The following is a 10520-nucleotide window of genomic DNA, read 5'->3' on the forward strand; positions in this document are numbered from 1 at the left end:
TCACCAGGCACCGAGTATCGCTGCACATCCCTGGTTACCACCAGACATCACTGGGTGTCACTGGGTATCATCAGGCACTGAGCATCACTGGGTACCACTCCACATCTTTGGGCATCACCAGACGTTGAGTATCACTGACACCACAGGGTGCCACCAGACATCCCTGGGTATCATCAGACATTGAGAATCACTGGACATCACTGGGTACCACTCCACATCATTGGGTATCACAAGACATCAAACATCACTGGGTACCACTCCACATCATTGGGTATCACAGGGTACTAGCAGACACAGAGTATTTCTGGACATCACTGGGTACCACTGGACATAACAGGTTACCACCAGACATCAACAGACATCACTGGGTCCCACCCAGCATCACTGGGTACCAGCAGACCTCGAACATCCAAAACACACCATGAACAACACCAATACTTTGCTGACAACTCATGAGTTTTATTTCATCTCCTTTCATCCCCTCCCAGGCAGAGAACACCACATGCCACACATTTCTCACCCACACCGCATCCCAACCAAACTGCAGCAGAGCAAACCCAAAAAGGACAACTTAAATACACTCAGAAACTGAATCCCAAACCCCCAACAGCACCGTGTCAGAGGTGGGTCCTGTATAAATACAGTGCAATAATTAACACACATTTTTCCATGGGGAGGACTTCCCTGGGGTGTATTCCTTTGTGCTGGTAGGGCCACGCTGACCCCACATCACCAGGATGGAGAGAACCCACATGGCCACACGCAGCCCGATGCCATCCAGGGGAAAACCTCTGCACAGCCCCAGCAATGCTAAGCCTCCGCAGTGAGGGGAAAGTGATGCAGCTGATGTGCCCACGCTGCTCCTGATCCCCCCACAGGTACCAAACTGCCACCTCTCTGCCCCATTAAGCCCCAGTGTCCATCCCCCCAAGCACCATCACAGCACATGGATTTGCCCACGGCTCTGTTTTAAGAGGCTGCAGGCGAAGTGCCCCCACCCCCAAGCTGAGCATCCCCCTCTGGAAGGAAATCTGCCTCCACCTCAGCTCGTTATTCCTTATTGACATTTCAGTGACAGCAGAGGGAGCGTCTCTGTGCTCAGTGCCTCTCGACCGTCAGCTCCAACCCACACAGCTGGAGGTGCCCCACAGGGTTCCAAACGAGCATCCGCCACCCCCAAAGCACCACTCTAACTGAGGAGCAACTGGAGTGCCCCAAAACGTGACCCCCTCCCCACTCCCCAACACAGCTCCTTCTGGCAGGGGGCCCCATTACTGCTAGGTGGGTGCCCCCAACCCCGTACCCAAAGGCCTGCGGTACCCAAGCACCCAAAGGTCTGCCAGCAGCCCATGGGGCAGTTGGGGTGGAGACCCCCAATTCCCCCCAGCAAAGCCACCCGGGGCACTGTGCCCCTTCCCCAGCTGTGGGGACAGGGATGGAGCAGTTGGGAACGGAGGAGGCTCAGTCCTGCAGCAGCTCACTCAGGTCATAGGCCTCAAAGAGGTCGCTGACTCCCTCGCCACCCTCCAGCCCCCAGAGGTATTCATCCTGCTCCAGGGGGGGTGAGAAGGGGATGAAGGGCACTGAGTCCAGGTAGGAAGGGGCGCAAGGCAGCTGGTCCTCTGTCTGCTGCAAGAGGTGATGGGGGGAGTCCAGCAGCCCTGCGCCCACCTCCAGCAGTGAGTGGGGCTCTGCAGGGCTGGAGAGGGGAGGAGACGGGGGATAAGGATGGGGCACGGTGGCCTTCGGGCGGCTGTAGGGATATGGGGGGCTCTGGGCTGTTCTGAAGGGAGGGCTGGGTGCTGCTGTCCTGCAGCACAGGGCTGGAGGGGACGTCGTGGTCCTTGGTAGGGCTGTCCTCCAGGATCTCCTCTGGGCACAGGTAGACTTCGATGGGACCATTGGAGCTCTTCAGGTGCAGCTGCAGGTTGTCCTGGGTGGGCAGAGCGAGGGCTCAGCGGGTGCCCAGAGCCCAGCCCACATCCCTAAACTATCACAGAACGTCCCCACTTGCAAAGGGCTCACACAGATCACCAAGTCCATCCCCTGGCCCCACACAGCACCACCCAACCCCAAAACCCACGGAGAAACCCCAACACTGCTCAGGGCGATACAGCAGCACCCATGGGACCCGGGGTTGGGACAGTATGGCAGCATCCCAGCACCAACCCCATTTCCTGACCCCATGCACACCTCGCTGAGGTCAGGCACTTCCAGCTGCGTCTCTGGGGGGGGCTTTCACAGCAATCACTGTCTGCTCCTGGAAGCTGCTGATGGCACGGAGGTCCTGGTAGGTGACGTACGCCAGCGTGGGATGAGGCATAGGAAAAAGCAAGGCCACGAGGAGGACAGCTCAATTGGATGGGGCCCTGGGCAGCCTGGGCTGGTATGAAATGGGGAGCTTGGTGGCCCTGCGTGTGGCAGGGGGGTGGGAGATTCGTGATCCTTGAGGTCCCTTCCAACCCTGGCCATTCTGTGATTCTGTGAATTCCCCACCCAAACATCGGCCTCAGTGACACACAGACACCCGCCCAGGGAAGCCAAAAGGATGGAGAGGAACTCGGAGGGGGTACCCAAGCCCTCCAGCCCCATCTCCCTCAGCAAAAGGATATCTTTGGTTGGCTCCATCATCCGTCAGCTGCCGCAGCCGCAGGCTGCACTCCTGCAGGACCTGGTCCAGAGCCTTCTCTGCTCTGCCCAGCTCGGCCACCTCCCCACGCAGCACCTGCTGCCTGGCTGCCACCGCTGCATCCTCAAAGATCCCCGTCCCCTGCAAGCACAGACGGTCCCCCTGAGCACCTCACACCCCCTCCATCACCCCATCATCCCTTCCCCCCGCTCCCCAGCGCTGCCTACATCCACTGGATGTGGTTCTTGGACTTCTTGCGGATGAGCTGGATGCCCTCCAGGACGTTGGTGATGTCGTAGATGCGGCGTTTCTGCACCTCCAGGAGCTCAGCGGCGCGGTTGAGGTCCAGCACTCCATCGGGTGACTCGCTCAGCAGGAGGGTGAACTTCTTGGTGAGCAGCCCCAGCGAGGTGTCATAGCGTGTCTTCTCACCTGGGGACTTGGGGGCTGCAAGGAGAGAACCCCCCCCAACAAATGCCTCCTCAGCCTGGGATGCTGGGACCATTAAACCCAGCGTAACCCCTCGGCTGGTGGAGAAATACCCCACACATCCCCTGCCTGCCCCAGGAGCTCTGCGCCCATGCAGTGAACTGAAACAGCACACAGAGCTGCACAGAGCGCTGCTCCTGGGGGTCACCTCAGGCAGAGCTGGAGGGGGGACACAGTGCAGCACCGGGAAATGGGCTTCACCCCTCTACCCCACACCCCTCCCATTGCCCTCCAAAGCCCCAAACTTACTCCTGGGGCTGGGCACCTGTACCAGAGTCCTGCCCTTCCCCTTCGGTGTGTGGAGCTCAGGGCCCTCCAGGTCCAGTTTGCGCTTAGCCTGAAGAAAGAGAGAATATCCCTTGTGGGGACAGCCCCAGCCATCCCCCCCCCCCCCCCCCCAAAAGGGGCACTGCGTGCTGCCAGACCACAGGTTGAGAGATGCTCTCTTGCCTGCAAAACCACTTTTGGGGTTTTACTGGGAAGGGTTCCCACACTGACACCGCTGTGCTTGTGATGGGGTAGACTGAAGGGGAAATGGGGAGATCCCAGCCCCACAGTTGCTTCCTGCCCACTGTTCCAGCCCCAGAGCCCACATGGGGAAGCAGCAGGATTTTCCCCTCACCCCCAGCTGCTGGCACAGCTCTGTGGGGCTGAGCTGTGGGAATGGGGGATTCCCAGGATGGAACAGCAAGGCCGGATCCTTACCCCCCTCTCCCCCCCTCATAGCCCCACTGGGTCCCCAGGGCTGTTCATCCCCTTCCCTCAACCCACCATGGAGGTCATTGGAGAGGGGACACCTCACCAAGCAGCTCCTTGAAATACCACCCCCAGCATCATTTGTGGATGAGAGACCCCCAGAATTGGGGAAGGGGGCACAGCAGAAAGACACAGGGAGAAGCTGGGGGTGTCAGCAAACCCCCCCCCCCCCCCCCCCCCCCCATCCCTAAACACAAGGGAGGCGATTCGTTGGGCAGGGGGGGGGAAAGGGAGGGGGGTCATTTATCCCAACAGCACAAAGCAGCCCCCCAGCATCACCCCTTCACCCTGTCATCCCCCCCCCTAAATACCTGCTCCCTGTCCCACAGGGCCCCCCCCAGCACGTCCCTCATGGCAGTGGGGGTCCCGCAGCAGCTCAGCACAGCTCCTGCTCGGAGCTCACCCAGCATTGCAGGGAGGGGTTGGGCTGCTCGGCTCCATGCCCACCCGAGGGGGCCGGCGGGAGAACGCCAGGGGCTGTTTTCCAGCCCCCCCAGGGAGCCAGGTTGATCCCGAGCTCCTGTGGGAATGCACTCCCTCCCTCCCTCCTTCCGTCCTTCCCCCCAGCAGGTTTTCCCCAGCACCCCACCAAAGCTCTGCCCCCCAACGGTTAAAGCTGGGTGCATGGGAAACACCTGCCCCACATCAGACCTCAAACATCTGCCAGAGATTTTGGGGGGGGGAAAGGGGGGGGAGGATATGTCCTGGGCCATCCTACTCCTTACACTCCCAGATGGGGCCGTCCGTGTGTCAGTGTCACCATCTCCCTAAGTAATGGGGAAACAGCACAAAGCCACCCAGGGCTCCCTGCTCAAACAGCAAAGAGGGGCAACCTGGGGGGCTATGGGGTGGGGGGCAACAGGGACTTGGCTGCTCCTTCTGTCTACAAGGGACACGACCATGAAGGACAATGGACAAGGGGGTCCCTCCTGCATCCCAGCTGCTCCCTCCTGGCCGGGCAGGATTAAGCACATGACAGCTGAGCTGGGCACAGTGGGGAGGGGAGCGAGGGGGACAGGATGAAGCAAAGCAGCCAACAAAACCCTGCACCCACCCCCCTGTGGGGCAGAATGCCTCCCCACACCACCCACTGCTGCCTGGGGAGGAGGAGGGGGGTATATTCTACACCCTGATGCTCGGGGTGGGAAAAGGAGCTCCATCCGGAGCCCGACGTGGGGGCGAGATGTCAGGGAGGGGGTCGGGCCCCCCGCCAGCTCCTCCTGCCAGAGCTGCACCCAGCGCCCAGCCCAACATCACAGCAACCCCCCCGGGGGCTGTGGGTGCTCCTCCTGCCCCGTGCTGCGTTCCAACACCTCCTTCTTTCCCTGGGCTTGCCCGGGCCCTGCCCTGCACCGCCAACCCGGTGCCTCCCCCCCCCCCCCCCGGCCCAACCCAGCCCCACCGACCCCCGATGCTCCCGGGGGCGTGGGAACGTGATGCTGGTGGGGTTTTGGGGGCTGCACCCCCGGGGTCCTGGCACCGTGCTGGGTCACGGCCTTTCTGCACATGCCAAGGGATGCAGTGCTGGGGTGACGGTGGGGTCACGCACCCCCCCAGCTACAGACGTATTTGGGGTCCCTTCTGAAAGCCCCACATCCCACACAGAACCGAGAGGGAAACGCCATTCCCAGGATCTCTCGGTGAGGTGGGGTCCCCCCTGCTCCCAGCACAAAAGCCAGGCAACTCCCCACCCCCCCAGCAAGGAAGGGCCCCCAGGGCTGCCTTCCCCCCCACCCCTATTTGCTCTTTGCACGGGCGGCACCGAAACCTCAATGGACTCTGAACCCCCTTTTCCCAGCACAGAGGGGGAAGGGAGGCCAGGACCCCCCCTGCAGAGGAGAGCCACTCTCCCCTATAGAAACCCTATAGAGATCCCATATGGCAAATACCGCAGATGGGATTGGCAACAGCTTGAATGGCTCTGGAATAAATGCGTTCATGGGGGGAGATGCATTTACTCACCCAGGGTCTCCAAATCAGACATCATGAGACACTGTCCTGGTCTCCCCTAGCAGGACATGGGGGTGGGGACAGCCCAGGGTGGGCTCCTACCCCAACCAGCCCAAGTGTCCCCATGGACATGGAACCAACCCCATAAGGAGGTGGGAGAGGCTGTAATGGCCCCACTGGGGAATGGGGTGGAAAAGCTCCTTTTCCAATTGCCCCAGCTCTGCACACAAAGGTCGCACCCAGGAGCAGCCATGTCACCACAGCCACCAGCCACTGCATCAGGCTCCCCAAATGTCACCCAAACCCCCTTGCAAGGGACAGGAGCACCCTGAGCATCTCCTGCCTATAGGGCATGGTGTGGGTGGTAGGACATGACCCAAACCAAGCTCTGCAGCGGCACAAGGAAACAGGACTGAGCGCTTTGCGCTTGGGGGTGTTTTTGAGGAGGGGGGCAGCACCGTGTGGCTCTCAACATCCCATGCTGTTTGCAAACAAAGGCAACCAAGTGCTGGGAGGGGATGGGCAGCCTCACAACCCCCCCCCCCGGAATGGGGCCACGCACAGCACAGCGGGAAGAGAACCCCCCCCCCCCCCCCCCCCCCCCCCCCCCCTTCGTCCCCAGCTGGCACCGAGCAGCAGCGGCCGCAGGAGGGGGGATGAATACCGACCCCCAAGCCCTGCAAACCCAACGGCAGCAGCGGGGCCTGGGATGGCTCCAGAAGAACAGAGGAGCACAGAGAAGGCTGGACGAACGCCCCGGGGACCGAAGGGATTAAATGCCAACCCCAGCTGCCATCGGGGCCCCCGAGAGAACCCACCCCGATATGGGGCACAGGGCTGACAGCACAGCCCAGAGCTCGGGGACGTGGTGGACACAGCTGTCACCAGCACCCCCCGCCCCACAAAAGCCCCTATGCCTCCAGCCAGCTCAGCTCCCCCCTCTGAGCATTCACGGTCCCTCATCCCATTGGGGGGGGGGGGGGGGGGGTTGACATCCCTTAGCACGTGGGGGGCTCGGAGGGGTTTGGGGGCACAGCAAGAGTGAGAAAAGGGCAGATAAAGGCGCAAAGAGGAAGCCGGGACGGAGGGGGGGGGGGGGAAGGGGGGGGAAGTTGAGCAACACCCGCACCATTTCGCGGCCACTTCTGATTTCCAGCCGCTCCCACCCCCCACCCAGCACTGCGAGGGGACCCCCGGGGGGTGCACAACCCAAAGCACACCCCAGCTGGGGGGGCTGCACGGCTCGCCCTCCCCCCCCCACGCTCCCTTTCATACACAGCCCCATAGACCCTTCCCAACACCCCTCTAAAGCTGCACGAGGGAACGAGGGGGGGGCACCTTACCGGCAGCCGTCCCGCAGAGGCCGATCGGAGCGTCCTGAGCTGGGGGGGTCCCTGAGGGGTGGCGTAGGGCCGGTACGGGCGGTTGCAGCAGGCGTTGGGCATCGGGGGGCTGCCCAAAACCGCAGCCCCCCCAGGTTCCGCCGATCCCATCGCCGTTTTCTTCGGAGGGCGCTGGTAGAGAGCGGGGGGCAGGACGGCTGTGCCCCCCCCCCGCAGCGGGTGACAGCCCCCGGGGCAGCCGCAGCATGGCGAGGTGCGTGCCGAGAGCCCGGCCCCCGGGGTTGGGGGGGGGGGGGGGGGGGGACGACAAAGCACTGCTGGGGGGGTTGGGCTGCTGGGGGTCACAAACTGCCCGGCTGCATTTTGGGGCTGGGGGGGGTGCGGGGTGGGGGGGGGTGGGGGGGGAAGAAGCCGGGCGCGGAAAAAGAGCAGCCGGAAAATCGAAAGGGAGAGAAGGCGGGGCGGGGGGGCCGGCGGCAGAACCGGACGGAAAAGGCGCGTTCTGCCCCCAAAATCGCCCGCGCTCGGCCCGGATGGGGCCGGCAGGGCCCGGAGCAACGGGAGCGGCCCGGGGGAGGCGCAGTTCGGTTCCCCCCCCCCCTCCCGCTCCCCTCCTTCCTTGTCCTTTTCCTTCGCTTTTTTTTTTTTCCCTTCCTCCCTTTAAGCGCCAAACGCCGTGCCGCGAAATTCGGATTTCCCGCGGAAAATGCCGCGCGCTGATTGGCTGCGGCTGCCGAAGCCCCGCCTCCCGGCAGCCCGCGGCGCCCGGCGGGGGAGGGCCTTAAAGGGGCCGCGCAGAGAGGGAGGGGCAGTGATAGATATGCAAATCAGGGGCGGGACCTCATTAGCACCACCTGCTCGGGGTCCGCGGAAGGGATCGGGATCGGAACCGCGACTGAATTATTTTTTTTTTCCCTTCCTTTAAGCCCCCCCCGAACTCCGTGAGTTCCTACCCAGGGGCTGCGCACCTCCCGCCCGCCCCAAACGCAGCGCAGGGGACTGGGGGGAGCCGATGCTCTGTGCTGAACAGGAGCCTCTGACCCCGTGATCCCAAATCTCAGTAGTTTCACCCAAAAGTGACCCACAGTTTAATCCTGAGGCCGCTCAACATCTACATTCCTTCCATGGAATACGTTCTCCTCCTCATCCTCTTCTTCCTTCTCTTCTTCCTCCTCCTTCCCCTCCTCGTCACTATCACCCTTTTCATCGTTGCGCCCCACTCCCATGCTGGAGAAGCCCAGCCTTTGGCTGGTATCGTTCACACCCAATGATCTTTCTTGCAAATCAGCCACCTCCAAGCCCGGCACCTCCCAGCACCACAGCCCCTGCTACAGACGGGGGACCCAGCTTAGGGGGACACCCAGCATCTCGTCCTGATCCTCCAACCTGGAGCAGACATTTGTCTACAGCAGCCCTGGGACTTTGGGGCAGCACACAAAGCCATCAAGCTGCCAGCACTGCAGGACACCGTGTCCCTCTGCCAGCAGCACAGCACGGCTTGGCAGCTCAGCTCGCCCAGACCTCCACCGTCCCACCATGGGGAGATGGCAACTGCTGCCAATTTCAGCCAAATCGGGGCTGTCTGGGGAGATGTCAGCCCTCGGGATGGGGATGGGGGGTGTGGAAAAGGCTGGGGCTGGCAGGCTGTGCCTCCACAGAGGAACCCCTCCAGTTCCTGCTCCATCTCACCTTCAGTTGTTCATTTAGGGAATGCATCATCAAGGTGATAAATGTCGATCCCATCCCTGCCATAAAGATGATGCAGAGAAGGATCAGCACAAGGAGGGACACCAGGAAGAAGTGGAAGATGTTCCAGCAGTGCTGTGGGGTGAGGAGGGGGCTGAGTGCCACCCCATGTGAGGGTCACCAAAGAACCACAGAATATCCCGAGTGGGATCCACAGGGATCGCTCAGTGCAGCTCCTGGATTCACACGCAGCACCATCCGAAATCTAAACCGTGTCTGAGAGAGGCTCTTCCCTCTCTGCCCTGGAGACGGCAGCAGAGGGCTGAGAACCGCTTCGGAACGGTGGGGGAGCGGGAAGGGGCGGATGGACGGAAGGACACAGGGATGGACAGACAGAGGGATGGAAGGATGGAGAGATAGAGGGACACAGATATGGAAGGACAGAGGGATGAAAGGATGGAGGGACGGAGAAAGACAGGGAAGGAAGGACGGAGGGATAGAGGGACGGAAGGACAGAAGGATGCACGGATGGAGGGACAGGAAGAAGAGAGGGACAGGACATGGAGATGGAAGGACAGAGGAATGGAGGGACACAAGAACAGTGGGATGGAAGGACAGAGAGATGGAAGGACAGAGGGGTGGGGGGACACAGGGATGCGGGGATGGAGGGACAGAAGGATGGAAGGACGGAGGGACATAGAGATGGAAGGACAGAGGGACATGGGGACAAAGGGATGCACTGATAGAGGGATGGAAGGACAGAGAGATGGAAGGACAAAGGGACATGAAGATGCAGGACATGGAGATGGAAGGACAGAGGGATGGAGAGACATAGGGATGCAGGGACACAGGGATGGAAGGATAGAGCGATGAAGGGATGCAGAGGCAGAGAGACACAAATAATAGAGGATGGAAGGAAGGGGAGATGGAAGGACTGAGGGAAACAATGATGTGGGACACAGGGATGGAAGGAAAAGGGACACAGGAATGGAGGGACACATAGAGGGAGGGGGGGACTGAAGGACTCAGGGACTTGTAACACACAAGGAGGCAGTCGGAGAGGGGCAGGGACAGGGGGTGCACACGTGGAGGGACGTGGGGATGGAGAGGTGCTGAAGGCCTCCCTCCTGCCTGGCTCATCACAGCCCTCACCTCCCAGCACAACCAGAAACCTCTGTGCCAGTGGGGCACAGGGCAGGACCGAGGGACACGTGGCCTCCACCCCAGGGCACCAACAGGGTCCCCAAGAGTGCAAACCAGAACACCTGGTGGGTTCTCCAGCAGCTGATATGCACAGCCTCCCTGCCCAGATGGGAACGTGGTGCTCAATGGGGCAATGCTACTCCCACAAATGGAGCTGTGGGGTTTTACAGCCCCAAAGAGATGGGGGAAAAGGTGAAGGTGAGGGAAAGATGGTGGGGGGTCACCACCTCCATGGGCTTCGAGGCACTGATCAGGATTGTCCCCATGTCAATGGTGATGAACATAGACATGATGAACTTGATGCTGGGGTGGTTGAGGAAACAGTCCAGGCTTATCTTGGAGATGTATTCCCAGTTGTCCCAGGGGTCCTGGAGTGGGGCCACGGCTGGCAAGCTGGGGGTGTAGTGGGGACACGGCAGGAAGCCTGGGGGTGTCCCCACATCCAATGGGCTGCAGACGTGCCC

General features: G+C 61.5%; 1 protein-coding gene across 1 annotated transcript; it reads right to left on the bottom strand.

Moving 5' to 3' along the window:
* Positions 1–438: 438 nt before the first annotated feature.
* E2F2 (E2F transcription factor 2) lies at positions 439–7441 on the bottom strand. The gene is given in 8 exon segments (XM_048968764.1): positions 439–1719; positions 1721–1933; positions 2194–2232; positions 2234–2309; positions 2613–2770; positions 2856–3076; positions 3368–3455; positions 7168–7441. Coding segments are annotated over 8 exon segments (1203 nt in total). The 5' UTR covers positions 7318–7441; the 3' UTR covers positions 439–1461.
* Between the last annotated feature and the right edge of the window lie 3079 nt (positions 7442–10520).

Source organism: Lagopus muta, chromosome 23 (genome assembly GCF_023343835.1).
Source record: "Lagopus muta isolate bLagMut1 chromosome 23, bLagMut1 primary, whole genome shotgun sequence".
NCBI classification, from domain to species: domain Eukaryota; kingdom Metazoa; phylum Chordata; class Aves; order Galliformes; family Phasianidae; genus Lagopus; species Lagopus muta.